General features: G+C 57.4%; 3 protein-coding genes across 8 annotated transcripts in view; 1 reads left to right on the top strand and 2 right to left on the bottom strand.

Annotated features, from left to right (window-relative positions):
* ISG20L2 (interferon stimulated exonuclease gene 20 like 2) overlaps positions 1-10,481 on the bottom strand; it is a 43,573-nt gene extending 33,092 nt beyond the window's left edge. For 3 of the 6 annotated variants that reach the window (XM_084613502.1, XM_084613497.1, XM_084613500.1), the window contains exons 1-4: positions 10,360-10,481; positions 7,095-7,944; positions 5,861-6,061; positions 5,105-5,214 (exon numbers count right to left, since the gene is read on the bottom strand). In XM_084613502.1, coding sequence (XP_084469628.1) covers positions 5,105-5,214; positions 5,861-6,061; positions 7,095-7,826 — 1,043 coding nt within the window. In that variant the 5' untranslated portion in view covers positions 7,827-7,944; positions 10,360-10,481. Of the gene's footprint in view, positions 1-2,802; positions 5,215-5,860; positions 6,062-7,094; positions 7,945-10,359 lie in introns of those variants that run through there. The other 3 variants (XM_084613499.1, XM_084613498.1, XM_084613501.1) reach the window with 3 other exon arrangements.
* A 102-nt stretch (positions 10,482-10,583) lies between these two features.
* Positions 10,584-19,442, top strand: METTL25B (methyltransferase like 25B). Its single transcript, XM_084613496.1, is given in 10 exon segments — positions 10,584-10,667; positions 10,669-10,687; positions 11,595-11,722; positions 12,074-12,195; positions 12,824-13,037; positions 14,496-14,558; positions 15,560-15,703; positions 16,487-17,334; positions 18,008-18,192; positions 18,772-19,442. Coding segments are annotated over 10 exon segments (1,908 nt in total). The 5' UTR covers positions 10,584-10,601; the 3' UTR covers positions 18,891-19,442.
* A 795-nt stretch (positions 19,443-20,237) lies between these two features.
* MRPL24 (mitochondrial ribosomal protein L24) lies at positions 20,238-24,087 on the bottom strand. The gene is made up of 6 exons (XM_084613136.1): positions 23,930-24,087; positions 23,298-23,533; positions 23,081-23,176; positions 22,430-22,533; positions 21,613-21,743; positions 20,238-20,601 (listed from the first exon to the last, which is right to left on the bottom strand). The coding sequence occupies exons 2-6, from the start codon at positions 23,478-23,480 to the stop codon at positions 20,465-20,467; spliced, it is 651 nt and encodes a 216-aa protein (XP_084469262.1). The 5' UTR covers positions 23,481-23,533; positions 23,930-24,087; the 3' UTR covers positions 20,238-20,464.
* Positions 24,088-24,614: the final 527 nt, after the last annotated feature.

The raw sequence follows: 24,614 nt of genomic DNA, 5'->3' as shown, positions 1-24,614 counted from the left end.
CTCCTGGTTCCCCCGGTTTGACTGGGGAGCCAGGGGAGCTGGTACAAGGGGAGGCCGCCACACAGTTCACTTTGGCTTAGCAAAGACACTGGGGAGAGTGACAGTAGCACCTCAAGGCCTGACCAAGATCCCACCCCTGGGGGCTGTACAGATCCCAACCAAAAACAGGGCCCCACTGTGCCAGGCGCTGCACAGACCCCGACCGAGATCAGGGCCCCCCATTGTGCCAGGCGCTGTACAGACCCCAACCAAGATCAGGGTCCCATTGTGCCAGGCACTACACAGATCCCAACTGAGATCAGGGCCCCCCATTGTGCCTGGCGCTACACAGACCCCAACGAGATCAGGGCCCCCCATTGTGCCAGGCGCTGCACAGACCTCAACTGAGATCAGGGCCCTGTTGTGCCAGGCACTGCATAGACCCCAACCGAGATCAGGACCCCGTTGTGCCAGGCACTGTACAGACCCGAGAACAGGCAACGCCGTCAAAAGCAAGAGTTTCATAAGGGTGCCCATCACCACGGTAGCTGGGCATCAGGAACCTGAGCATGTGACTCAACTCCAGGTCAACTGAACCCAGCTCTCTGGAGTCCCATACTGGTGCTCTAACCACAAGGCTACGCATCCTCTGTCCCTGCTGCGCCGTGGGTTTTACTGACCCCCTGGGGCAGGTTCTGTTCAGGGAGTGGACTACAATCACTGGTGGGTTGATGGTTCTCTTCCGGGGACCCTCTGAACTCAGTCGGTGCATCCTTCCCTCCACGCTCCCGAGCGGGGCATCCTGGGCTGAGACGCAATCTGCGTCCCTCTGTCTTCGGACGAAGGCTACTTCACGTGCGCCTCTTCCAGAGCTCACCGCTGGGCCTCGGTCCCCTGCTTCTCCCCCCACAAACCGGGAGCGAGGCATGGCTGGGGGCGCAGGGAACCCCCAGAGCAGGGAATGGTGCCCCCCGAAGGATCCGTTAGGATCCAGGGTTTGCCACCGCTGCACAGCTCTTCCCAGTTCCTTGGGTTACAGTGACCCCAAGTGGCAGGGGAGAATTACCGCCCATAACAGCACTCAGACGGCCTTGGTGGGAGCAGGGAGGCCGGGCCTGGTCTGGCTAGTTTGGACGAAGTCAGGTGACGCTGGGGAGGAGGGGAAGATGACTAGGGACCGAATGGCTTGGGAGCAGTTCTGCAGAAAAGGACCTAGGGGTTATAGAGGACGAGAAGCTGGATATGAGTCAACAGCGTGCAGTTGTTACCAAGAAGGCTAATGGCATTTGGGGCTGTAGAAGTAGGGGCATTGCCAGCAGATCGAGGGACGTGATCGTTCCCCTCTATTCGACACTGGTGAGGCCTCATCTGGAGTACTGTGTCCAGTTTGGGGCCCCACACTACAAGAAGGATGTGGAAAAATTGGAAAGAGTCCAGCGGAGGGCAACAAAAATGATTAGGGGACTGGAACACATGACTTATGAGGAGAGGCTGAGGGAACTGGGATTGTTTAGTCTGCGGAAGAGAAGAATGAGGGGGGATTTGATAGCTGCTTTCAACTACCAGAAAGGGGGTTCCAAAGAGGATGGAGCTAGACTGTTCTCAGTGGTAGCTGATGACAGGACGAGGAGTAATGGTCTCAAGTTGCAGTGGGGGAGGTTTAGTTTGGATATTAGGAAAAACTTTTTTACTAGGACGGTGGTGAAACACTGGAATGCGTTACCTAGGGAGGTGGTGGAATCTCCTTCCTTAGAAGTTTTTAAGGTCAGGCTTGACAAAGCCCTGGCGGGGATGATTTAGTTGGGATTGGTCCTGCTTTGAGCAGGGGGTTGGACTAGATACCTCCTGAGGTCCCTTCCAACCCTGATATTCTATGATGTTTTTAAAACTGACCAGTGAATGGGCCCAAGTGGAGACCCCCGCAAGGGGCCTGCGCGAAAACCAGCCCCTTTCTAAGGTGTCTCAAGTTGCATCCCACAAAACAGCAGCACCCTAAAAATCACAGGCTGCTTTTGAAAATCTCAGAGAACACGCCACTAGCCAGCGCTCCTGCACTACAGCTCCACCGAGCCGCCTACAAGTCTCCACCTAGGCAGAGAGCGTGGCTGTCTTTGGGTGCCTAGAAATCGGTGCTACCTACACGCCACCCCCGGATCTTGCCCTGATAACACAGCACTGTCAAGCCCAGCCCCGGTGTCTGATGGGAACTGTAGAGTGCCCCTAGCGAGAACGAAACCTACAGCTCCCCAGCAGATATTCTGAGCCTGTTGTGAGCACCCCACCACTGCAGAAGCAGAAATGGATTGATCTTTTAGGATTTGTTTTTTTACAAGTGATTTCGAAAGTGACACATTTTATTTTCAAACAACCCAGCTCTCCCGCAAAGGACCAAGCGGTTCATTGCAGCAGGGATTAAAGGACCCGGAAACATTCTGATTTTGGAAGATGTTCGCGCACGGAGCTGTACACTTATGTGAAAAGCACCATGCTCCACTCCCCAGACAAAGGGTTTGGTCTGAGCACAACGGCAAAGACGGATTCAAGTAACCATTACCTGGGCAAGCCCTCTCACCGAGCGGCTCAACCACAGAGCCCCAGAGCTGACACCAGCCCTGCCCCACTGCTCGAGCTGGGATCCGGTTGTCCAGCACTCTGCTGCTCCTGTCATCACCGACACCAGTACAAAGCAGGGGGGAAACAGAACCGGCTCGGAACAGACAGCATTTCACCCCCACTTTGCACTGCTGGAAATAACCATGCCAGAGGATCCGGCCCTTTAAAGAAGTCAGTGCCAATCTATTTGAACGAGATCTGAGATTGAAATTCAAGCTGCCAAATGAGAGTCGTCTTTTATTGCCCTTCGCGGTAAAGGATCTCAAAGGACTTTACTTCACAACTACAGCAGGGCGAATAATTAACTTTTGGGGTTCAGTGGCAAAAAGGCCGTTTCAGGTCTGTTTCAGAAGTGGGAATCTGATCCTGTCTCCCCCACCTCTCGGATGAGTGCCCTAAGTACAGGGCAACACCACTACCGCCCCCCACCTTGGGCCATTTTGTGACCGGCCAAAATGGTGTCCAATTCATGAAGAGTGGTGGGTTTGGAAATCGTTTGCCAGCTCTACTCACAGCACCCCGAGGTGGTCAGGATCATCCCCCCCATTTTACAGGTGGGGAAACTGAGGCACAGAGCATGAGCGCAACTTGCACGAGGCCACCCATTGGGCCCGAGCCGCTTCTCAGACACATCAGTGTAAATCAGGAGTAGCTCCATTGAAGTCAAAGGGACTTATGCCCATGTAAATGAGAGCTGAATCCGTCCCAGAATGACCCCAGCGATGAGAACCCCACTCTCCCAATCCCCTGGGCGGCTGCTTTAACTGCTAGACCATGCTTCCTCTCCTGCAGACTTGTCTCTGAAGAAGCTCCTCCCTTCATCCCTCCCTGTTTGGCACAGTCTGGAGACTGGGGGGTTGTTTGGGGGAGCGGATATCTCCGTTGATTTCCTTAAGCTCATCCAGACTGTGCGTCTGCTACCCTTGTCCTGCCTACTGGAACAGGCCCAGAAGTCTGTCTCTGTCTGGTGCCCTGTCTCCGGGCACTGCGGATCGGACGCTGCTCTACATCAAAGATCCCACCCATTGCTGTCTCGAAATTGGGGCCACCCAAAACCACAGCACCGCAGTGACATTCCTGCCCTATGTTCCACGCTCAGCCAAGCCCTGCTCCAGAGACTGATGGGAATCGTAGTAGAGCGCCTCCTGGCTAGAGCCAGAAGATCAGGGCCTTCGCTGAACTCAAGGCAGGGAGGGCAGCGGCTACGGGCTGCCACCCCAGAGGGATTCCCCCAGGCTGAGGCACGGTCCTGTGCAGAAGCAAGGGAGGGGCAGAGATGAGTCAGCTGAGGCTGTGGCCTCTAATGGAGATTTCCAAGCGACCCCATGCTGCCTTAGAGAGGCCACCATCATGGGATGGTGCCAGCTGGCTCAGGGGGCCGAAGACGGGGTACAGAGCCTCACTGCTGGATGCTGCCGAGTCTAGCCCAGGCTGGGCATCTCAGCAGAGTCCTTCTCCCTGTGTGAGATGAGTTTGGTGGGTCTCAACCCACTGCCCACATTAACAAGCCACCACCGTCTCCAGCAGTAACTGCCAGCCTCAGCAGAGAGGCCAAGGAGGGAACAGGCCGGGGAGGATTGAATCTCATCCCCAGGCAATGGCAGGCGGCATGGGGCCCTGATGCCCAGGATCTAGGAATTTGGGACGCGATTCTCTGGGATAGATCTGCACAGTACCAGCGGAGGGCCGCTGACCGACCAGCTGGGGCTCTGCAGGGCCGTTCCTCAGGCCCCTTAGAGGCTCTGAGTCTCACAAACAGCTGCATCAACCCATCTCCCCTGCACCCCAGGGTGGGGGAACTCTGAGAGTCCCTTACTTCTGATCCAAAATAAAGCTGAAGGGGTGGGGAAGCCACCAAACACCACTGGGGTGCCACAGAAACCTTCCCAGGGAAAGGACCTTCAGAGATGTTTATTTACTGGTGTCGCTTTCAGCCCCAGAGATCTTCTCCCCTAAAGGTCTGATTCAAACTCACCGGCTGGCCCGTGCCCCCTATGGAAATCAGATCAGAATGAGAACGTGATGCAGGACCTGTCCACCTGGGAAGAGGGCACGAATGCCACCTGGAGGCCTGGACCAAGTGGGTTCTAGGACACGAGGGGCAGCCAGCAGAGCCCACGGTTTGATCCGGGCAGGGAACGCCTGGGGGGGTGAGCAAAGTGTGGGTGCCCCAGCTGGGAGTTCCCCTCTGGGGCTAAGACAGGACAGAAAAGACAGCCCTTGGTGAGGGCCGTGTGCTGGCAGAGACCTGGAGGCGACGTGTGACGGCTGCTACTTCCTCACGCCTCTGACTCCCGCCTGTGTCAGAAACGCTGCACCAGGCTCCAGCTGCCTGCCCGCCTCCCCCTCGCCTGCTTTCACTGGCCCCAGGCAGCTGGTCCGTATCCTACTCCCCGGCCTGGCCTAGGATCCTCCCACCCTGCGTTTTGCTGAGCCCCCCTTTTCGCTTGCTCTGGGGTTCGGGGTCTGCTCCTTCCTCGGCAGCACGGGGGCGGGCCCCAAGGCCACTCACTCCTGCTCGGGATTCAGCGCCAGCTGCCTCTCCCACTCGGCTTCAATCACCCGGTACAGCTCCATGGTGGCTTTGGCATCTTCCACCGAGGAGTGGCCATTTTTGCCGACCTGCAGAGAACAAGGGAAGAGAGAGACGATCCACGGGGGGTGTTAGAATCAGGGGCATTAGCCAGTATGACCGGCCGAGAGCTCTGATCCTCACTGGCTGCTTCCCCAGGTGATCAGCACACCCAGAACGTGCTGCGGCACTGGGCATTACTAATGCCGACCTCATTAGCCCAATTGCACAGATGGGGTAACTGAGTCCTAGACAGGGGACATGACTTGCCCAAGGTCACCTAGTGACAGAGCTGGGACTAGAATTCATGGGCCCCAGTCCTGTGCTCTATCCACTAGGCCACACAGAAAGCAACTCCTGGGAGAGGAAATGCCTCACCTCACTCTCTGGTGACACCCCCTGGCCAGCCAGGGGACAACACTTTATTCTTCCATGGAGGGACCTTGTTCTCCCTTGGCTTCTGGAGGGCGCATCTCCTTGAAGGAGCAGCTGTGCTCTAGAGCGACCCCCTGTGGATGATGCTGAGAACCGGGGGGACTTTCAGGATGGGGAAGTGACCAGACACAGCACAGGCAGCAGGGAAGAGAGAAGACGTGGGCCTGGGCCCAGATTTCTAGGACTGCCTGCACAGCCTGGGGCATGGCTAAGCACGGGCGTGGCTGGTGCCTGGGGGCCTGTCCCAGAGGCAGAGGGTACCTGGATGTCTTTGTGCAGGAGCTGCTTGGTGAGGCGTTTCAGTGAGGCCGACTCGTTCTCCGGGAAGCCAGCCTTGCGGTTCAGCAGGGGGATTTTTGACGTGTCCCTGGTCACTGATTTCGGGTGGAAATACTTCAGCGCCTTGAAGTCGTTGTGGATGGCGTGGCCGACCACGATCTTCCCCGCTAGGAGCTTCAGGATCTGAGAGAGAACCAGGGCAGCTCAGGGGCTGGGAACGCCGGGGACCAATGCTCAGGCAACAAGGCGCATGCCGCAGCCGTCTGATCGGGGGCAACGCTGGCTCAGAGGGGAGAGCGCCCCCTACTGATCACCCGCGCTGCTCCCGAACCACCCCAAGATCCTCTGGTCTCTGGTTCCAGCAGTGAACCAGCTTTGTCTGCAAGCTCTGCCTGTCTGCTTATTTCACACCAGTGTGCCCAGACCCTTTTGCCTTTGCTTTAGAGCGTTGCGCTGCTTTGAGCTTTGCTAGTAATGCCGCTCTAAGCGGCTGCTCCCTGGACCGTTCCACAAGGTGCCGAAAAGCCTCCGAGACGCAGATGCCCAGAGCTGACACTGGGAAACCCAGCACCCACCACCAAATTAGACATGAGGAGAAGTATCAGAGGGAACAAAAAAATAAAAGGCATCAGCACATTTGATTACAGAGAGGGTTGGAGCGCCCTCTAGGGGGCTTTTGACAAAACAGGTTATAAGCAGAGACAGTGCAGCTCAGTGGGCAGAGAGGGTGTTTAAGCAGAGGGCTCAGCATGGGACACTGGCCCCCTTGGGCACGGCTAGTGTGGAGGTGCTGACTGCCTGGGGACAGCCAGTGAGAGCTCAACATGGGTTCAAATCTCTAGTGTAGCCGCAAAGGGCCTGTTCCTCAGAGCTGCTGAGTACCCATACCTCCCGGCCCTTTGGCTCTCTTATTACGGCAGTGCGTACAGGCCGTAGCAGAGATCCGGGCTCATAGACCTGAGGAAAGGATGGCCTCATGCCAGCCATGGAGAAGCAAAGGGCCCCCGAGGACCAGCAGGGCAGGGACTTAAGGCTTCTTAAGGGCAGCTCCCAGAGGCACTGGAAACCTTTACCCCAACCTGACTCCGAAGAGAAAGCCTCCTGAGTCAAGCTCATTGCGGTGCTCCTGGCCAGGGCACGGGATGGGCACTGGCTGACAGAGGAGAGCGCCCCCTACTGAATCCCTGCCAGCCCAGCCGATGCCCTGGGCACTTACCTCTTTCTGGGCCATTTTGAACGGGGTGGCATTCTTCATGTGATGTTTTTTGATGCCGCTCCATCGGGTCCGGTAGTCAGTGATGGGGTCGACGGGCCGGATGTACTTGTCATACACCACGTCGCCATGGTAACTCACGATGCTGCACCTGGCCAGGTCGCTGATCCGGCCGCCGGGGCCCGTACCCACCATCTCGCAGTCGATGGCCACCACTTTGCTGGGCTTGCCCGGCTGGGGCACTGGGGGTAGGCCGCTGTCATACTCGCTCAGCAGGCTGGCTTTCTGCACGCCAGCAAGGGCACGGGTGCTGTGGTTCCCAGGAGTCCCACTGGCCTTAGCTGATCTACACGCCACTTTCCTTGCTCCTGATGGAAAACAAGGCAGAGGGGAGCCAGAGTCCGTGGTGGCGCCAGGCTGGGCAAAGCGACAATGGTTATTTGCCTTGGGGAAGATTTTTGGCTGATGGGAAAGCCCATCTGTCTGGAAAGAGTTCTGATCCTCGGCGAGCCACTTCTTCTTGGTCCTCTCCCAGGAGCTGGAGTTCTGATGGGAGACTTGGCCTTTGGGAGGATGATGCTGAGATGGCGGTGGCAGCTGCTTCTGCTTCAGAAAACCTCTGCTCTCCAGGAAACGGCGCCGTTTCACAAAGCGCTGGTGTTTCTGGTTGCTGTCGGTTCCCCTCTTGGGAACCTGCTGGAGCCCCAAGTCCAAGTTTATGATCAAATCCGACATGGTGGGTTCTGGAGGAAGGCAGCAAACATGAGGAGGAGGGAAGGAGGGGCCCTAGTCTCTTTCACCCCTCAAGCAGCCAGCCCCTTACACACTGCTCGACAGAGGCTTACGCCCTCACCTGAAACAGAAAATCAAGAACATTTCCACTCCTCATCAGAAGAATTCTAATTTACAGAGGGATCTTAAAGTCCTTGAGAAACTCTCCCCGCATTAGAATCACTCCATGCCCCCACCTTGGTGGTAGCCATTGGCACGGCCATGCTACACCACAGATTAGGCCAGGAAGTAAAGAAAAATCCTGCAGCCAGCTGAAAGTACAGGGAGGACTGAGATTCGGGGCTTTGGCCAGGCCATCAGGACTAACACACTTACGTTTATAGGAATGATCAAGGTCTCCATTTTATGTCTCATCTGAAAATTGACACTGGCAGTAGAAAAGCACATGGGCCCCCGGGACTTTTCCCCAGAGGGGAAAACACCTAGTAAATATCCGACCACATTACAGGGAACCAACCCACTGAGTTTGTCTTGTAGGCTTTACATTACAGTGTGAAACTGACCCAACCCTGCTCAGCCTGTGATCTGAAGAGGTCAGTTTGTGGCACTATGGCTGCAGATACAACCACGAGAAATTTGGATGGGTGGCATCTGACTGTTCGTTAGACGGTTTATCAACCAACCAATGACAAAAGACTCATCTTTGGGGTTTGGTCCGGTTCCTTATCCCTGCGTGTGGAAAATACCCAAACAAAATGTAGGTTTAGGGAACATACACGGGGTGTGTAAAAGACCAAAGCTCCAACATGTGCAGAAGTACATATGGCATTGCTTTCACTCCTTCAGCATAACCCATTTTAATTTGGATTGAAACCTTCCAGTGAAGTGCTGGAGATGCAACCAAACAAGCTTTGTGCTAGTACCCGAGAAACAGAAAGTGAAAGAGCCCAAATGGCGAAAGGTAACTGGGATTTTAAAAATGTGTTCGGCGTTCACAGCCCCAGCCGTAGTGCAGCAAAGGGTGTTAGAAATGGTCGTTTTCGTCCTGGCAGCAGCCCATTGAAGGTAAAAGTGTGTATCTGGTGGGCATCTGGGGCACTGCCAATGCCCCCATCTCCACAGAAGCTGAGAGGAGTTTACTGACAAAACTCCCCCAGTCCCAGCCCACTCTGACTCCATGATTCCCCCCCTCCCAACCACTGACCCCCAAGTGCTTCATTCGTGCGTCCTGCTCCACTCATACTCCCTGCTACAGCCGAGTCTAGTGTCTGTCCGGGTCGTAACCTCAACACCATGTCTGGGCGCCTTCCAGTTACGCATTAAGCGACGGCACCCACATCTGCCCCATGTTTGTTCTCTCATCCTCTCCCCGGGGGGGGGGGGGGGATGCAGGTGTAGTGAAGTGTCTTGTTCTTTGTGGGTTTTTTAGAAATGATATATTGTGCTGACCCCCTCCTCTTGCTCATCCCCTCCCACATGAACCCATAACCTCTTCAGTGATGCTTCTCCCCCTCAAGATCATCCCTCCCCCTCATTCACCCAATGATCTCCTTTTTCACCAGCTACTTCAGCAATATCCCTTCCCTCCTGAACCCCTCCTCTGCCCTCCCTCACTGACCAACCCTCACCAGTGCTGCTCCCCCACCCCTACCATGGATCAACCCCCAACCCCCTCAGTGATTGCTCTTCCCCCATCCCTACCCAGCACTCCCCCATCTCCTCCCCTCTATACCCCCTCCACCCACTGGTCCCCTCCCCTTCCTAATGCCTTCTTCCCACACTGACCCTCTTCTATCTCAAAGCTTCCTCCTCCACTGATCCCCATCCCAACATCTCCGTCCCCCACTGATCCCCATCCATTCCCCCTACTAATCCCCCCATCTCTCTCACACTGATCTCCCGTCCATCCCTTCCACTGATACCCATCACCCTGACACTGCCTCCTGCACTGATCTCCTATCCCATCCCCCAGCCCCCTCTCCCACTGATCCGCCCTCCATTACCCCACTGATCCCCCCATTACCCCACTGATCCTCCAACCCCCTCACTCTCTGATCTCCCCATTATCTCACTGATCCCCATCCCCCTCAGATCCCCCATTACCCCACTGATCTCCTCTCCCCCACTGATCCCATTACCCCACTGATCCCCATCCCCCTCCCCCCAGTGACCCCCCATTACCCCACTGATCCCCATCCCTCTCCCCCAGTGACCCCCCATTACCCCACTGATCCCCATCCCCCTCTCCCAGTGACCCCCCATTACCCCACTGATCCCCCCTCCCCTCAGTGACCCCCCCATTACCCCACTGATCCCCATCCCCCTCTCCCAGTGACCCCATTACCCCACTGATCCCCCCTCCCCTCAGTGACCCCCCCAATTACCCCACTGATCCCCATCCCCCTCTCCCAGTGACCCCCCCATTACCCCACTGATCCCCCCTCCCCTCAGTGACCCCCCCATTACCCCACCGATCCCCAACCCCCCTCCCCTCAGTGACCCCCCCATTACCCCACCGATCCCCAACCCCCCTCACCCTCTCTCCTTGGGCCAGTCAGACCAAGCCAGGCAGCAGCAACCGGAAGCGGAAGTGCAAACCGCCCCGCCGGTGGGGGACACAGGGAGGGACGCACAACAAAAGCCAGGAAGGAGCATGGGCCGCGGAGAGTCCCGCGCACGCGTCAAGCGTGAGCGCGGCGCAGGTCGGGGGCGGGGCCAGCCGTCAAACAGTTTACGCATGCGTTTAGGCTGTTGAGGCACAGAGGCGAGATTGTACGCATGCGTGTGCACCTCTGGAGGCACGCGGGGCTGGGAGGGCGCTTGCGCGTGCGCGGTCCTGCGGCGGGGGGAGACCATAGAGAGCGGTGAGTGGGTGCGATGTGCAGTTGGGCGCTCTAGCCGTGCGGAGGGTGAGCTCTATGGGGCCGAAGGAGCTGTGGGAGGGGGCGGGGCCAGGAGACTCGCGCTGCGCCCCCCCCCCCTCGGGCGGGGACAGGGGGCTGGTGACGTCTGCCGGCGACACAGACAGAGCTGCATCATGGGCGATGTCATAGCGACGTGCCGCGCGATGACGTCACAGTGCTACGACGTCATGCCACGCCACCAGAGTTATAACTGCGCGATGCCATGGCAACGCCTCCTGGTGATGTCACAGCCCAGCGTCATGGCAACGCCTCAGGGTGACGTCACAGGGCCGGGGTGTCCCAGCAACAGGGCACTGAGCGATGCCGCGCGAATAGCCCCGTGTCCCCACGTCACAGCAGCGCCTTGCCAGTGTCGCGTCATGGCAGCCCCGGGGACGCCCGGCCACACGACACAATGCAGCGCCCCGCCCCGCCGACGCCAGGGTGGCACGGCGCAGGCCAGCACGGTGCCACGGCGCACAGCGCAGCAGTGGCCCGAGGGGATGTGGGGCCTTCCCCTCTCAGGCGCCAGCCTGGATCCAGACCTCTGGAGGGCTGTTCCGCATCCTACGGGAAATGAGTCTGCTGGACCTCAGCCCGGTTGCTAGTGTAAAGGAGCCCACATCACCAACCCACCCCCAAGCCTGGCATCCTAGTGGGCAGAGATGCCAGGGGGCGAATGCCCCTTTGGACTGGCCTTCCCTCTCCCCCAGGAAGTGCCCCTCACCTCCTTTACATAAGGGACCCCATGCTGCAAAGAGTCATTAAAGGAGCCAAGCGCGTTCATTCAGACCTTCCTGCTCGGTGATTCTCTCCCTTTTCCCTTTAGTTTTAACTCTTTCTTCGTGCACCATTTCCCATCTCTCAGGTTCACCCCACACCGCGATGACAGTGCTCTCCGGCCAGCCCCTCTCTTTGGAGGAGCAGAAGCAGTTAGCAGTGAACATCACCCATGTCCTCTCGCTCTATGGATCCATTGTGGACTCCTACATCATTGTGAGTCCTATTCAAATCGTGGTTGGACTTTGCTGAGAGGCAGCGTGGACCGGCATGTAGGGCACTGGCCTGGGACATAGGAGACTGGGATTCATTCCTGCCTCTGCCATCGACTTGCTGTGTGACCTTGGTCAAGTCACTGTGCCTCAGTTTCCCCTCCCACTCTGTCGGTTTTGTCTATTTAGATTGTAAACAATTTGGGGCAGGGACTGTCTCTCACTATGTATAGGTACAGCGCATAGCAAAATGGGGTCATTATCTTGGTTGGGGTTTGAGTGCTGGGAGTGGGCTTGGATGATGAGTGCTGTTGCCTGAACTTCCCCCTTCCCCATCACCCTTTCTTCCCTGCAGGAGTTTTTCACCGATAATCTTTGGGGGAAGCTTCCTTATTCCTGGCAGGCAGTGCTTACCGATCTCCCCTCCCCACAACTCGCTGCCGTCTTGCTGGAGAAAGGAAAACCAGAGGAAGTTTGGTAAGAACATGCTCCTGTTAAAGGGGCTTTACTAGTGTCCTCTGTGGGCTTCTTTTCTCTGCAGGGGTTGGCCAGGGGCATATGACCGCAGGCAGGGCTTGTGTCTGCAGGCTGCATTGTCAATTAAAGTAGAGGATGGTTTCCCTTCTGAGTCAGTTCTGGACCAAAGCCCTCGCATGGTGCTAGGGAGTGCTGTGGTGATAGAGGTAATGCCTGTCAGAGAGGGTATGAAACCCTGACCACTCAGTGGCTAGATATGTTGACAGGTGCTTTGGAAAGGCTTAGAGATACAGACAAGCAGAGACTTGTGGCCTTTAAAGATGCCACTGCACTTTTTTTATTCGAAAGAGTCAGGGTTGTATTCCCAGTGGCCTAAATCCAGCATTCTGCCTCCTTAAATTCCCCATGCAGTTCAACTTGAATACGATTTGCTTCATTACTGCCCATCCTGAACTGCCACATACTGTTCCTCTGTGCTTTTAAACAGCTGCCACATTCTAGTCCAGAGGTGGTCGCATTTCCCTGGTGCGTGAAGTGATTTGTACAGCTGTAGTCTGTTCAGTCCCTTTGGTGCGAGAGCAATGGGAACTCCTTGTCCATACACTAACTGCTGTCCTTGTGCTGTCAGTTACAGCGTGGTGTGGCCGCTCTCCTTGCTGGCCTTTAAAGCTACAGCTCACACATTGGCTTTCTCCAGAACACCTCGTGGTAGAGGCGGCATGTCGGCGACCGGGAGGCCAGAGGAGTTCAGGGAGAACCGGTGCCAGAGTGCTAAGCTTAACCCCCTTTTCCGGAAGCACGTGAAGCCCAAAAAGCAGCATGAAATCCGGCAGCTCGGGAAGGTTTGTGGCTAGCATTTCTTGTCCCCAGTAGGAACGATGATCTCACTGTAGCTGTGAATCCAATAGAATCATAGAAGATTAGGGTTGGAAGAGACCTTAGGAGGTCATCTAGTCCAACCCTCTGCTCAAAGCAGGACCAACCCCAACTAAATCATCCCAGCCAGGGCTTTGTCAAGCCGGGACTTAAAAACCTCTAAGGATGGAGATTCCACCACCTCCCTAGGGAACCCATTCCAGTGCTTCACCACCCTCCTAGTGAATCCAGCAGACCTTGGGTCTACCCTCATCTCTGGGGTCTCGCTTTCTCCTATCCTAGCCTCCTTTCCCACTTCACATCCCCAGGAGCATCAAGATGCGCCGATGGGCACTCTGCATTCGCTGGAGTCAACGGGAGTCTTTCCATCAAATCCAAAGGGCTTTGGAGCAGGTTCTATCTCCCTGTAGTCAGAAAAGAAGACAGCATGGTACCGTGGCCAGTGTGGTGAATGTTGAGGTCTCGGTAGTGCCAGAACCTGGTGTTGCTGCTTATTAAAGCCCTGTAAACCATGCTGGAAGACAGCCTGCATGAAAATACTATTCATTAGGAGCCTAATCCAAAGCCCTCTGAAGATGATGGAAAGATGCCTATTGATTGGAACAGGCGCGATGTGCTCAGGAACAGAACCACAGAGAGAAGATTCCTTGGAACCCTGGTCTTGGTCCATGACTGAGGCTCCTAGCACTACGATAACACAAGTCATTAAGAGCAATACTGTATGGTAGGCAAAGGCAGCCTAACGTGCCACCAAGTCACTCCATTATCATGCACCTTCCATCCACCACTATGGCTGGCTGTATCCTTCCCCATGTCTTCACTGTGTCTCCAGCCCATGTGGCTAGAGTGCCATCAAAGCAGAATAAGCAACAGCCTCCATAGTATAATTCCTAGTAGCAGGGTCAGGGTGATGAAGCGATCAGATTCATTAGAAGGTGACTCTCCTCAGCTCTTAGGAATGGCATGTCTTGGAGGAGAAAGACCAGCGATTGAGTCCAGTCTTTCCTCTGGCAAAGGCCAAGATCATGGGTTTCCAGCTGGGGAGTTGCAGTTCCAAAGGAAAAGGGGGTCACACATGGGTCCAAGAGTGGTCACCACTGTCCTCCCTTTATCAGGGGGTCCCCACAGGCTTTTCGGTTGCAACATAGGGTCACGGTAAGGAAAAGTGCGAAGGCCATTGGCCAACGTTCTCCTAGCTGAGGGTTCTCCTAGCTGCGTCCTTGACTGAGCAGCCCAATAAAAGGGGCCCGATTTGTCAAGATGTTGTGCCCTGAGGTGAGCGGAAGCTGCATTGAGAAGCAGGCCACCTCCCTAGGTGTTGCAACACGGATTTCGGTGGCTGACTCTCAGCACCCAAGCTGGACAGCCTGGGCCTTTCTGCTGACAAGTTCCTTGATGAGTCTGCACCTTTATCTTTTCCTCAGGTGGTGAAGAAACTGAGCGAGATCACCAGGTGTGATCAGGTGGTAGATATTGGCTCTGGCCAGGTAGGTTGCTGGGAGCCTGTAGTTCCGTGGTTTGAATTATATTTTGTGTCCCAGATCCCTCCCTGGAGGGGTGAGGTGCATTGTCTCCTATTGCATAGGTTGGGTGATGGGCTGGCTCACGAGGTTCCTTTCACCTTTATTTCCCCCATTTGGAGTCCCGCCCTGGACTGCGGGTGACCCTAAGACCTTGCCAGCTGATGGCGCCTGTGACATAGTGGGGAGTAGCTCACTTCCCAGGAGACCGTATCCCAAAACTCACCAGCATGATCGATGCCAGCTGCTTCCTTCGCTGGCAGCCTTAGCGGAGAGGCCAAGAACTGAATGGATTATGGAGACCGAACTCACCTAGGAGCTGTCTCTCTACAGTCCCCTATGCAGCTTCTAATCCGTTGCACGTCCTGCTTCGCACGCACTGTGCTTTTGTGATAGGGCCCTGCAACTCTGGTTTGTAACCACCACTATGTCTTTTATTTGTATGATCTCAGCCACCACCCCGTACAGTCCCATGCAGCCATTCTGTTTATAGTAACATACAGTCATCGTCCCCGGGCCAGAGAGAAGAGCGGGCACCACCCAGAGATCTCTCTTTACCCTGGCTTTGCTGGCCTGCCTTTCTTTTTCCCTCTCCTTTGCATGTCCGTCTTGTGCTCCTTTTTCATTCTTGCAGTTAACTTGCTAATGATCTCCTTAGCTGTCCCCAGCTCAGGCTGATCTAGACATTAGCCATTCCCTCCCTCAGTCAGGTCCTTTGGGAGGGCGGGAGGGGAACAAATTGGATTTCCAGTGACCAGAGTGCTGATTGAGCTGCCGGTTCTCAGCACTCTGTCGCAGGCCCCCAACCCAAGCACTCAAAAATCATGACTTGCCCCAGTGCGGGGAAATATGTCCCCCTTCCCTCCATAATAACCTTGAATCTTCTAGTGCAGGGGGGAGGGCAGGGGGGATTCAGAAACTCCCAGAGGAGCAGCAGTGTTGACAGTCGGTGTGTGTTCCCCTTTAAGGGCCATCTCTCTCGCTTTCTGGCCTTTGGCCTGGGTTTGTCTGTCACGGCGATCGAGGGAGACGGACGCCTGGTTGACATGGCGACTAAGTTTGACCGAGAACTGGTGTGGGCGCTGGAGAAGAAGCAAGCACGACGAGCCAAGGTAAACGGTGCAGTGGGGGGCGGAGGGGGGGCCCCAAGGCTAATGCCCTATGCAGATGAGTGGGCTCTTCACACCAGGCAATGGTTAAATTCCAATGGGGCAGAAGGACAGCCTAGAGGGTAGGGCACTGGCTTAGGACTCAAGAGACTTGGGTTGTGTTTCTGGCTCTTTGAGCAACACTTAATCTACCCTTTGCCTCAGTTCCCCATCTGTGAAATGGGACTGAGCCCCCAACCTCCCAGGGGTCCATCTCCGATGGTGAGGTGCTCAGATAACCCAGTGCTGGAGAGATATATCCTCCTGATTCTTCCCGCCTGGAGGAAATCCAGGCTGTGGCCCATTTAAGGAGAGATTATTAATATTTTTACCTGAAGCTTGTCCAGGGAAGAAGCTAGGCTCCAGCTGAGGAGCAAAGTCTAGTAGCTACGGCGTGGAACTGTGTGTCTGAGATCGGGGTTTTCATCCTGGCTCTGCTGGGTGGCTTCTTGTTAACAGCTTATTGGGTTTGAGCTGCCCCTTGATCAGGGTGGCCAGAGCTCAGACCGTAACCAGTCTGTAAGGAGTTAACCCTTTACTGCCAGAGGCGAAGGAACTTCCCTTTATTCCATGGTGGCCCACTGTGACGGCGCAGTTTGCACCTGTCTCTCAGGCCGTCAGCATTGGCCTCTCGGAGCAGGACCCCAGCCTAGCCGGACCTATAGTCTGATCATCTGCTGCAGTGTTGAGCTCAGACAACCACCACTGAGTGGCTGTCTGTGATTCTTTGTTTCTCCCTTCCTGCAGGATCCGTGGGAGATCTCCCTCCGTGGGCCAAGCCATGTGGCGGGGTGGGTCGACCCCCAAGCACCGTGGCAGGAGTTCCTCCTCCTGCCGCAGCGAGGAATAGACACAGCTCAATCTCCCATGGCAGAAAGCGGCCCGTCCCCGGAGGCTGGTGCCACCTGCGATTTGCCAGGGCCATGGAAGAGCATTCCCCCCACAGCCCCTTGGGGGGGTGGCAGAGACGTGGTAGAGATGGGCAAGCCTGGAGAGAAGGGGCCAGGAGGATGGGGCTGCATGGCTGCTGCAAGAGAGGAGCACAGGGGATCCCCAGATCCCTTCGGAAGCAGAGGCCGTGGCTGCGTTCCCAATGGGCCTCACCCTCTGTATCGACCGAGCCGCCCAATGGCAGTAAATCCCCTGGGGCCACTGGCGGAGGGCAGGCTGCTCCTGACCGGCCTGCACGCATGCGGGGATCTCAGCGTAGCCCTGCTCAGACACTTCACCCGCTGCCCCCATGTGGTGGCCGTGACCTCGGTGGCCTGTTGCTACATGAAGCTCACCACCCAGGAGGAGCCGACCCCCCCTGGCCTCGCAGCACTGCCTCCTCCTTCCACCGACCGGCCTGAGTACGGCTACCCCCTGAGCGCCTGGGTGGCCGGCCTGCCGGGCCACACCCTCTCCTACAAGGCGCGGGAAGCGGCCTGCCACGCCATAGAGGACTACGCACTGCGGCTGAGGAGCAAGAGCCCCATCCTGCGGACTCATTGCTACCGTGCCACGCTGGAGATGCTGATCCGGGCAGCTGACCCGGCAAAGAGACGCCTCGGGGTGCAGACCATTAACAAGGCCCACCAGCTAGCCTTCGAGGAGTGAGTCAGCCGGCATAGTGTGTCTTAGCAAAGCCTGGCCTCGCTAACCAGCCACCGGCCCCGCAGCAGAGATGGGCCTCATCCCATCTCGACAGCCCTAGACGCCGGGGAGACGAGAGACGGGGCTCCGGTTCTGGCTCCTTACTGGAGATGGGAGGGCTGATCCTGCTCAGAAATTCCCCAGAACTCAGGGGCTGTTTGGATACAGACCCTCATTGAAAGTGACGGAGGCAACTGCCCCCTGGTTCCTAGCACCCGGCTCTCAGCTCCTATTGATTGCTATTTAAACAACTTAGGGGCACAACTCTTCACTTTTCACAGATGGGGAAACTGAGGCACAGGGACATGACATCCCTGATCCCCCCATCTGACTGGCTAACCTTAGGGTAACTCAGGGGTTAATGGGCTCTGGGCAAATGCCCAGTCTGCTACCCATGCTGCCTCTGACAACTGATGCCCAAAGATGTATAGACATGAGTGATGTACAACTCCTGGGTTCCCTTCCCTGCTTGGGGATGGGAATGTGGTTTGGTGGCTAGAGCTAGGGGCAGGGTGGCAAGTGGCTGCGGTTGGGTTGGGGGCCCTGCCAGCATCCAGTCAGCTCCAGCTGAGCTGCCCTGGGGTGGGCGGCAGGGCGCAGAGCTGACGGGGCCACGCTGCTTCACCTTGGCAGGTACGCCCGGCTGGGCTTGCAGTGTGTGGGGCTGGACCCGGCCGCCCCTCTGGATCGGGCCTACGTTGACGCCATGCTGGCCCAGCAACAGAACGTGGTGGCCTTCTTCAGCCTGGCCCTGCTTCTGGCGCCGCTGGTGGAGACCCTCATCCTGCTGGATAGGATGATCTACCTGCAGGAGCAAGGTGAGTGCCTCGGATCGACCCACCCCCTTCCCAGGCCTGGGATCCAGGGCAGAGACAGCCAGCTCCTTCACATTTGGGGGTGTGGGAGGGCTGTGGCCATTTGCACTTACCCTGAGCTGCTCCTTGTAGCCATTTGTCTCCAGCACGGCGGGATTTAAACCCTCCTCCGCCTGGTATGGACAAGCACGTTCATCCTTGGGGTGCTGGATGCAGCACCCTTGTGTTTTCCCTTCCACCGCCCCTCGCCAATAGCAGCCCTTTGTAGTCCACAGAGAGCCCAGGCCTCAGTACCAGTAACTCCCCAGGCTAACTCCTCGCTGGGCGAGCGAGCACGTGCCCCCTCTGTGCAGCCCCCCATTTGTTCGGCTAGCAAGCGCATGGATCCAGCCATATGGTCTCCCGTTCACCCAGCGAGCGAGCAGGCGTGTTCCTGTCTCTTTCACCACCTACTCACTGGGCGAGCAAGCGCGTGTCCCTCTGTACGGCCCCTCCACTCACCAGACCTGTAAGTACTCACTACAAATCATGGGACCGCCCACCTGTGAACTACTCTGTGTCCCTCCCCCTCTTCCCCTGCAGGCTTCCAATGCCAGTTGATTCCCCTGTTTAACCCCAGCTTCTCGCCCCGGAACCTAGTGCTGGTGGCGGCCAAGGCTGGGCTGGACTCTGCGTTATCCACGCTGGCAGGGGAAGATTGACTCGCACCAGCATCCATTGATGCACAGGAATCGCTGGCTGCAGCCCTCCTCTGGGGAGGAACGTGGCAGCTGTTTAACAGCGTACGGGAACGGAGGCGGCGCACACTGTGAGAAGAGGCGAGAGCACTGGGGGAGTCAGGCTACAGCAGCCTCAGAAAGTTCTGCGGCAGTTGCACATGGGGAGGGAGATGATGTGGCCCACCCAGGACCAATCCTTCCCCCTTCAGCCCCACTCAAGGGCAGGGAGGTTTCTTCCTCCCAACCCCCCGTTTCCTTGGGCTGGAAGAGTCCAAGGAGGAGCCAGCCCCAGGCACCAGAGGAAGCCCAGCAGGGCCTTGGTGCAGCAGCGAGTCAGGGACAACAGGCAGCAGCTGCTGCTCCAGGTGCTGACTGGCTGATTGCCCAGACTCTGCACCTCCACCTGCTTTACCTGCCCCCCCCCACCTTCCTGGCCTTCTCTCCCCCCCTTCAGCTGACCCTCTCTCCCCCCCTTCAGCTGACCCTCTCACCCAAAATAAACACCGCCCCCAAAGAGCAGTGGTTTGCATTGTCCATCACTGCTCCCTGCCTCTTCTGCATGGGGACAGGCACCGACCCTCACACGGATCTGTGCAGAACACGATGGGCGGGGGGCCGTGCGCGTGGCTGGGCACTGCCGTAACAAGCAGTTAATCCTCGTGGGGGTAGTTCATGGCTCCCCTTACGTCCCAGCTTGCGAGGTGCTCACCCCTCTGGTACTTATCCCACTCCCCACCCCCTGCACATGATGGAAGGAATTATCATTCCCCACCCCACCCCTGTACAGAATGGAACAGGGGTTAAGTGACTGTCCTAAGGTCACCCATGCAGCCTGTAGCAGAGCTGGGATCTGATCCCAAACTGACACCCCAGACACCAGGCCTCCTTCCTCTGCACCCAGAGGCTGAGCCAAACAGAGTTACAGCCTAAGGTGGGGGACAACTGGGGCCACCCAGCCCTCCCCCCTATTTAGCCGGGGGGGGGAGGTGGGGGAATTACTGCTATTTTGATTCAACTGTCTCAGCCTGTGCGACTTGGCTGTTTGCTCCAGCCCTTTCCATTCATTCCCTGCCGCCTAACACCCCCCCCCCCAAACAAAAAAAACCCCATGCCCCTGGTTGCCATCGCTGCGCTGGCTCCTCGGGGGCGCCTTTCCCCGAGCCTGCAGCTGGTCAGACTCTCCGCTCTGACTGTGTCTGGACAGCACCGAGGACAGCGGGGCCCCACTCGGGCTCTGCCGTAACCGACAGACCCGGTTCCACGCGGGGCCCCGCTCGCTGCCACAGGAGGGACGCATGCCCTGCAGCTCAGAAAGAAAGATGGCCCGGCTGGCATACAAAAGGGGTCAGGACGTCTTTATTGCCAGCCGGCCGGCAGGAGGGGCACACCCTGATTGCAAGGGGCCTGCAGCCACAGCTATCGCCTTGGGCTGGGCAGCCAGGCCTTTGCCGTCCAGACGTACGAAGACAACTGGGGACTCCAGGAGAGCGGGCCGCTCACCAGCCACATGGCGTTAGCGCTGGGGTCGCAGGCAGAGGCCGCTCGCTGCAGAGGTGCTAATACCAATAGGATTTCTTGGCTCGGCGCGTCTCCACGATGCCCTGCAGCTCCAGGATTTCTTCTTCGAATATTTTCAGGGACGGCTGATAGGTCCTGTCCAGCGCGTCATCCACCGAGGTGTCCTTTGGCCCATCTGCCGGGGAGAGGGGAGTACATTACAACCTCGATCTCAGCACCGTCTCCAGGAGGCTGTGGAGAACTGCCCCCCTTCCACCTGAGATCTGCACAGTACAGGCGGCTGTGGGGCAGAAGGGGGTTCGCTCCCACAGGGCCAGACCAGCTGTGAGGGAGGGAGCTCGAATGTAGCCCCGTTAGCCTTGAAGGGCCAGCTCTGGGAGGAGCCGAATTCTAGTTCGGCTCACATCTCAGGGGAATTGGACCGGGCCACGTCATGCCCAGGGCAAGAAGGAACGAGGCCGGCTCGACGCGCAGATCCTGGGGGGGCTTGCTGCCATTCTGAGCGGGTCCATGCTGGGCAGGGGAGAATCAGGCCCATCTCTTGGGACCTGGGATCACCATGGCACAAGCTCAAAAGCCATGTGGGTTTATACAGTCACTTTCCAGATGGGAAACAAAGGTCAGTGGAAACAGGGCTAAAGAGACAAGTGTGACAAAACCCACTCCTGGCTTCCCCATGTCCGGAAAAGCCTTGGCCTCTCCCAACCTGGGCTCCTCACCCCAGCCCTCAGCTGTAAATGCAGTCAGTGCTCCAGGCTGTGGGGTGACTGACAGTACAAATAACTCCAGGAAACACTATCCCCTCCCTGGCCCAGCTGCAAAGCGGGCTCCACAGAACACTCTAAACCTCTGGGCCAGATTCTCTGCACCGTGCCCGCAGGAAAACCTCACCGGCACCCACTGAAAAGCCCCTTGGCACTGCGAAGCAGATTGCAAATTAGAGCAGCTCCGTGGCTGCTCTCACTTACACCGAGGTCTGCGCGGCTCCAGAACACAGAGCACGAAGGCGGCTTAGAGCCATCCACAGGGCTGGAGCAACTGAGAGGCAGGCCCTAAGTGTGCCACGTGCCACAGACACTGTCCCATTTCAGCCCTGTCCATCAGGCACCTTTCAGCAGTTCCCAACAGAAAGCAACGTCGGATCGCCCAGGGCCAGGCGGGAGAAGCCCCCGGCAAACCTGCTCACCTTTCCACTGCTCTGGGATGATGCCGTCCCGGCGCTGGTGGACAGGTGCAGGGATGATCCTGCCGGTTCGCAGAGACACCCTCACTCGCTCACCCTCTTCAGTGTAGCGCCACTCCACCTCGGTGGGCTTCCTAGGGGGGAAGGGCAGGGAGCGGTGGGATCAGACGATATCCTCGGGGGGGGGGGGGGGGGGTTCATTGGTGTCTTTGGAAGTCTCTCTCTTGCTGCAGCACAGGGCCCCCGAGCACCTTGCAAGGCCATTGCAGTTAGCGCTGACCCAGCGGAAGGAGCACCCTTCCTCCCAACCCCTCCAGTGCAGTGTCCCCGACCACCATGCTGGGGCATTGGGCTCAGCATGGACTCCCTGGGGCACAGCACCCCCCTACTGAGCCCCAGCCCCCCACTGCCTCGGGCACAGCGCCCCCTCGCACCACACTGGGGTCAATTCTGCATTACCTATTGATTACTTGCCACTTCTGGCCCGACTCTTGGTTTCCCTTATTACCCTTTGCCTCACAGGAGCACCTAGCAGCCCGAGTCATTGACCAGCACCCCCCCAGTGCCAGATGCTGTACAGACACAGAACAAAGAAAGGTCCTAGCCCAAAGACTTTGGACTCTAACCTAGAGTGTCTCCCATCCAAGTACTGGTCAGGCCTAGCACTGCTTAGCTAGACAGATCTGGTAGGTTCACGGCTGCGGGAAGTGCCTTAGGTGAGGGTTTAACACAGCACCAGCTTCCCTCGGGCAGCTGGAAGGATGCCAGTGTGCCCAGTCGAGCCCTGGGCCAGACCCCTGGAGCCCTGGGGCAGGATTACCTGTCCGTAGGGTCGACCAGGGCAACCTGTCGGAGCAGCAAGGGTGCCTCTCTGGCGATGTACGTCCCCGGGTAATCGGCGGTTTTCCCGATGTAACAGTAATGCTGGAAACGGAGAGCTGGGTTTCAAACCACCGCCTCTTCCTCACCCACTGGCCTCGCCCGGGGTCCCTCGGGCAAGGAGACCATCCCAGCCAGGGCAGTGGCTGAACTGGGTTGTGGCCTTTTACACTCTCACATGTCACTAGCACCAGTAACTATTTGGGGAGGTGGAGGGAGAAATAATACCACCATTCTGAAGCACATTACAAGCTGATTAAACCTCACAGCCCACCCATGTAGTACAGGTTATCCCTATCTTACAGATGGGGAAACTGAGGCACAGAGAGGAGATTGACTTGCCCTAGGGTTTGGAACAGGCTCACTGCACAGTCATTCTCTGGGTTCCTTGGGCACCACACACCGGAGACTCAGAACTACCTGAGCAGCAATGGGGATAGAACTCAGATCTTCCTGCACTGAGATCCCAGCTGCCTGAGCCAAAGGAGAATCCCCACTGGCAGTATAGGACGTATGACACACGGCAGAGCAGTTCTGATTCCAGCTGGCCAACACATGGGAGATTGAGGCTTTCCCCCCATTCTTCCCTTACCGTATTCAAACCTTCCACAAAGACCCAGTTGCGAGCTCGGATGACCTGGTTCACCATTCCTTGCTTCCCGGCATCCTTCCCAATTAATATCTCCACCTGAAACCCAAGAAGTCCCCGTTAGAACTCCATCCGGGAGCCCGCGGCCCGGGGCACAGAAACTCAGAGACGCCCCATGCTAGACAATCCCGAAGGGGGACTACTTATGCCTGGGGCCCACCGTGTCTCCACGGAACACCTTCCAGTCCTCCTTGCTGATGGGCTCCACAAACACCTTCTTGCGTCTCCGCCCGGGGGGGTTGTTGGCCTTGGCCGCAGCCGTCCAGGGCCGGTAGACGCCGTGGCGATAGTTCGGAGGCAGCTTCACCCTGGCCGCCATGGCCAGCAGGGCGGTCAGACGCATGGTCCCGCTCGGCGAGGGCGGTCACGGGTCACCAGATCCAGCCGAGGGCAGGCCTAAGGTCACAAAGCAAATCAGCAGCTGAGCGAGGAAACAGAACCCAGGTGTCCTATCGCCCGGTCTCGTCCCCCTCCCCACAATTCCCAAACCCACAAAGCCCCAGTCCCCTCCCAGAGCCAGGGAAAGAAACCAGGAGTCCAGGCTGGTCTACGCACAGCAACAGAGCACAAGGGGAAGATTTTAAGGGAGGCACCAGCAGGGAGCTAACTTTACCCAGGGGGTTTCAAGCCTGCTCAGGTCCCCATTCCCAGTAGCCCTGCTTCCTGCAGCACCTACCCCCCCAGCATCCCACGGCATCCCCCCTTCTCCCCTAGACACTGCCCCACGACCCCTGCATGCAAGCCGAGCAACCCAGCCCTTGGGGGGGACCAGGGGGCAGCCCCCCTTCTCACCTTGGTCTTCTGCAGCTGCTGCCAGGCCCCTGCAGCAGCAGTTTGCAGCTGCATTACACCATGCACGTGAGCCTTCAGAGGAGGAGCACTGCACCCTGGGACTGGGAGACCCAATCGCAATGCATCCTGGGATTTGCTGTCATAGTTGCTCTGCAACATCGCACTCTGGGACTTGTAGTCCTATCCCTGGGTCTTGCGGCATTTCTGGGTGTTTGCAGTCCCGCCCTCCGGCCTCTGCCCGTTTGCGTTGCATTCTGGGCTTCGGGTCGCCTTCTCCTCCCAACATCGATCTTGTTGCATTGCATTCTGGGTTTTGCAGCTCCTTCTCGCCTTTGCATTGCATTGCATTCTGGGTTTTGCAGCTCCTTCCCTCTCCCCCATTGCATTGCATTCTGGGTTTTGCAGCCCCTCTCCCGTCCTGTTGCATGGCATTATGGGTATTGCAACTGCGCCCCTCGGTCTTTGTCCTGGTGCCTTGCATTCTGGGTGTGGCAGTACCATCCACTCAGCTGCATTGCAGTGTTGTGTGGGATTGGTAGAGTCCTATCTTGGTGCCCTGCTTTCTGGCCCTCTGGGGGCTGGAGCTGTGCTCGCTCACCCAGTGCAGAAAGGACATGTTGCATATCAGAAGCATGTTACACATGTGTGCGCTGGTGTAGATGGACGGGGGGAAGGGAGGTCACTT

The sequence above is a fragment of the Lepidochelys olivacea genome (genome assembly GCF_965140295.1).
Source record: "Lepidochelys olivacea isolate rLepOli2 genome assembly, chromosome: 24".
Lineage (NCBI taxonomy): Eukaryota > Metazoa > Chordata > Testudines > Cheloniidae > Lepidochelys > Lepidochelys olivacea.
This window is presented reverse-complemented; position numbering and strand designations above follow the sequence as displayed.